Source organism: Aptenodytes forsteri, unplaced genomic scaffold (genome assembly GCF_000699145.1).
Source record: "Aptenodytes forsteri isolate BGI_AS27 unplaced genomic scaffold, ASM69914v1 Scaffold257, whole genome shotgun sequence".
Classification (NCBI taxonomy): Eukaryota; Metazoa; Chordata; class Aves; order Sphenisciformes; family Spheniscidae; genus Aptenodytes; species Aptenodytes forsteri.
The window spans coordinates 11,505,901-11,509,677 of record NW_008795194.1 but is presented as its reverse complement, the minus strand read 5'-3'; the positions used below and the strand labels follow the sequence as shown (position 1 = coordinate 11,509,677).

The 3,777-nt window shown below is 43.0% G+C and overlaps 1 protein-coding gene across 1 annotated transcript in view; it reads right to left on the bottom strand.

Annotated features, from left to right (window-relative positions):
- The window catches only part of PTPRN2 (protein tyrosine phosphatase, receptor type N2), a gene marked incomplete at its 3' end in the record, with an annotated part of 561,766 nt that overhangs the window by 65,187 nt on the left and 492,802 nt on the right, over positions 1–3,777 (bottom strand). Inside the window, exon 17 of the mRNA XM_009278699.1 lies at positions 3,081–3,092. Coding sequence (XP_009276974.1) covers positions 3,081–3,092 — 12 coding nt within the window. The remainder of the gene's footprint in view (positions 1–3,080; positions 3,093–3,777) is intronic.

Here is a 3,777-nt window from a genome sequence, read left to right as displayed (position 1 = left end):
CCGGCGCCGCAGACGGCAGCGGGGCCCCGCCCGCCCAGGCATGCCCCATCAGGAAACAGTCCCCACTGCCCCCAACTCAGTTGGATAAACCCGCTGCCCTTTCGTCCTGCTTGATGTCTGACCAAACATCAAATTACGAAACGGATAAAAATTAATCCGATGAGTTAGTTACCAGCTCCCTCCCTCTCCCCCCCCGCTCCAGCCAGGAGCACAGATTTCCCCACCTCACCTAAACCCCTGATTCTTCCCTGCAATAAGGCCCCAGCCTGAAATGGAGCCCAGGGTTAATTAGAGGCATCCTGTCAGACTTGACTTGAAATTGAAAGAAAAATGTTTAAATATTTATGAATTTGACATTTACAGTCGGATGTCTTTTAAAGCAGAACACCTCTCCCTGTGCTGGTTGGGGCTGCCATGGTGCGTGTGCCTGGGGTGGAAGTGGAACAATAGCTGTTGCATAACAAGAAAAACAAATCACCTTCCCCCCCCCAAGGCTTAACAAATAAATAGACCACATAAATTACACATAATTAAATATTAAACTCAGCTACATGTAACTATGCATTTTTTAAACTTTATATAGCAGAATATATTGACATTCCCCTGAATGATTTTCTCCTTGGAAAATCCCAGTGAAGGAAAAACAACTAATTCCTAAATGGATGGCTTAGGAAGTGACTCTAAATACGGAGGCTTTGGAGATGTTCAGCCAGTCTTTCCTTGCTTTGAAACGGCCCGGCCTGAGCTTAAATGCTAGAAGGCAAAGATTTACCCTGCCTCAGAACAACATTACACCTACCACTTACACTCAACAGTGTTTGCTTGAAGTACACCACTTCTGTGAGGGTTTGTGGTCGTTGGTTTTCTTTAAGAGGGAAGAAAAATGCTTAGGATCTGATCTCATGCAGGCTTTCCCGGTCCCTCGATAGAACACATTTTATATACACCCAAACGTGAGTCAGTAACTAGAGCAGCCATAACACTGGAGTCACAAATCACTGGTCTAATCAAAGAGCAGCGTCCCGTTCTGCGGTATCATCCCATGATGCAGCAGAACAGCCGACATTTCAAACGAATTCCAGGCAAATGTCAGTAAATATTTAACGTACGCTTTCATGTAAATAAGTTCTCACACCTATGTTGGAAGTGTGGGAGAAAGTCTTTGTAAGAGCAGAGAGGAGCTCCCATGCAGTGATGTGAAAGCTCACCTTCCAGATGCCTCAGCACAATTACACTTCATTATTTCCTCTAGGACAGGGCCTGATTCTGGTCCTTGCTGAAGCAAAACTTTAACTGAAGTTGAGGTTCTGTTTTGCTTCATAAATTTGAAAAGATATTCCTGATTTAAACCCCAGTTTGCCAGTTACTGCACCCGACCCCTCTTCCAGTTTGCAAAGGAAAAATCACTACAATTCATTTTAAAACAACTTGACATTATAATTTTTTGCAATTTTTGCATGCCTTGATTTTTACATTTATATTAGACAGCTTCATTTCTGAGCAATAAAAAAAATATGCAGATTTCTTAGTAAACATGGGCAAAAAGACGAACTTCAGAATATGATTTGCTTCAAAATATTAGAATGTTAAAAAACTCAAGAGGTGCTATTTTTAATTTGGAATTCACTATAGAATCTAATAAATGAGCGAAGTGAGGCGGAAATAATCATGTATTAATTCTGTGCATTACAAAATCTTTTCAGAAGCTATTATCAGAGCAAGAGGCATTGTGGTTTGGATTCAGGGTGGGAGAAATCCTTTGTGCAACTGAAAGCTATTGTTCCTCTGTGCAGATGAAATTGTACTTGCAAATCTGCCATTCAAGGAGGGAAAAAAGTGCCTAGGCAAAAGAAAAGAATTCTACAAGAAAATAATTATTCTTAAAAATAAACTTCACTAAAATAAGTTTTAGTTCATCAGGGCTTTTTTTAAGAGGATCCTTTGCTAATAGTTGCAGCCACGGTCATTAAAACAAACCATAAAGGATATGTGTATTATTTCCTTAATACAGAAAGCATGAAGAAAGGGATGTGTGTGGGTGTGTATGAAGATATATATAAAAAATATGTATTCATATATATATAATATGTGTTCATATATGTATACACATCTGTGTACGTCTGCTCGCTTAAATAAATCTAAACTTAAATTCACTTCTAGTAATTTCCCCTCTGTAAGGTTATCTGACACATAGGTTGGGATACACTATGCTGGTTAAGTTTTGATAGGTTACCAGAAAACCAGAGAAATACTTTACATCAGGAGGAGCCTGGCTACCCTAATCTGTCCCCAGAAAACCTACAGATAAGTTGGGGTTTTTTTCCCTTTAGTAAAATAAGAAAGCAAACAGAAGGGAAAGCAGCATCTCCCTCGGTTTTGGTTCCTGCTTCTCCTCCCCTGCTTTGCACTCCCAGCCAGGTTAGACTGGGGCAGCAGGGCCTGGGGATGTTCACCTTCAGTGCCTGTAACGCTTCTTGCGTTCAGCACTGCACTCCTGAGCTGTATGGTCCGGGCTACTTGTTGGTGTTTTAAGGTACTATCTTTAGAGTTAGTAAGAGGTTTCTGGGGCCGCTGGCCTCTGCCTCCCTCTTCACCACACCCCCCCAAAAGCTCGCCTGATGCCAGGATCACTTTCAGCAGATGTCAGTTCATCACCTGAAATGAGGTCAATTTAACGCTTTTACTTGGGAGGATGAAATCGGATGGGAAGGTACTTTTTGCTTCTTTTAGGGGTTGGAAAGATTAGACAAATCAACAAACACAAAAGGCAGATGGATTTCTGGGAACTGCAGCTTATTCAAATCACTGAGAAAGGTCATTGCAAGAGCCACAGATCTATTCATCTGTAGGGGTACAATGATCTTTCCGCAACCTTCAACACCACAAAGCACTCTGGAGCGTCTCTATACCTTTTAGTAGGATTAATACCACGAACAATGACTGAATACAATCAAGAATTCAGCGAGTTCAAAGATCCCTTGATCAATGGTAGATACTTTCTTCTGGCTTCCTAAAGGCAAACAGAAGTGAAGTTTCTGGTTAGAGTTACAAGAAATTATAGCTATTATCCTGAATCCCACTACAAGGCGATGCTGAAATGCCAAAATGTCCAAGAACCCCAAAGAAGTTTGTGGCGTGGAAGGAATAAGGTTGCGAAAGAGGAAATTTAAAAAGCTTCAAAATTTTCCTGAGGATCTGGATGTTTTTTTAAGTCGGCATTTAGTTAAAGAGTACGGCACAAAAGCCTACAGCATGACTGAGACACTGTAGGGAGAACACACGACTCAGGAAACCGGACAGCCACATCCATGCCTGTGGAGGAGGTAGGTGAGCCGGAGACGGAGAAGCACGGCCCATCCTGCCCGAAGCCGCGCAGCACGCCTCTGGGGTGGCAGCAAGAAGAGGAGGGTGTGGAGGCACCACGGTGAAGAAACTTCGATTCCCATCTCTAAGGACTCAGGAGCAACTAGGGGAAAGCAGCAGAATGGGAGCACCAGGAAGCAGGTTTCCTCCTCAGCCCAGGCTTTGTAAGCCAGAGTGAAACAGATAAATAGAGGGACTCAGCAGGTCCAAGTCACTAAGTGTCAGAGCCCGAGCCAAGAGGACGGTCAGCGATAGCCAAGCTTAATCAAATATCTTCAGCAAGCAAGAGAAACACAAGCCGTAGTGCCAGCGCTGATCTAATGCTGATGCTGAAGGCACGTAATTTAGAGATGAGATAAAACGCCCTTAAAACCGAGTGCCAACAAGCGAGCCGTCTCTCGGTAACCCGCTGGC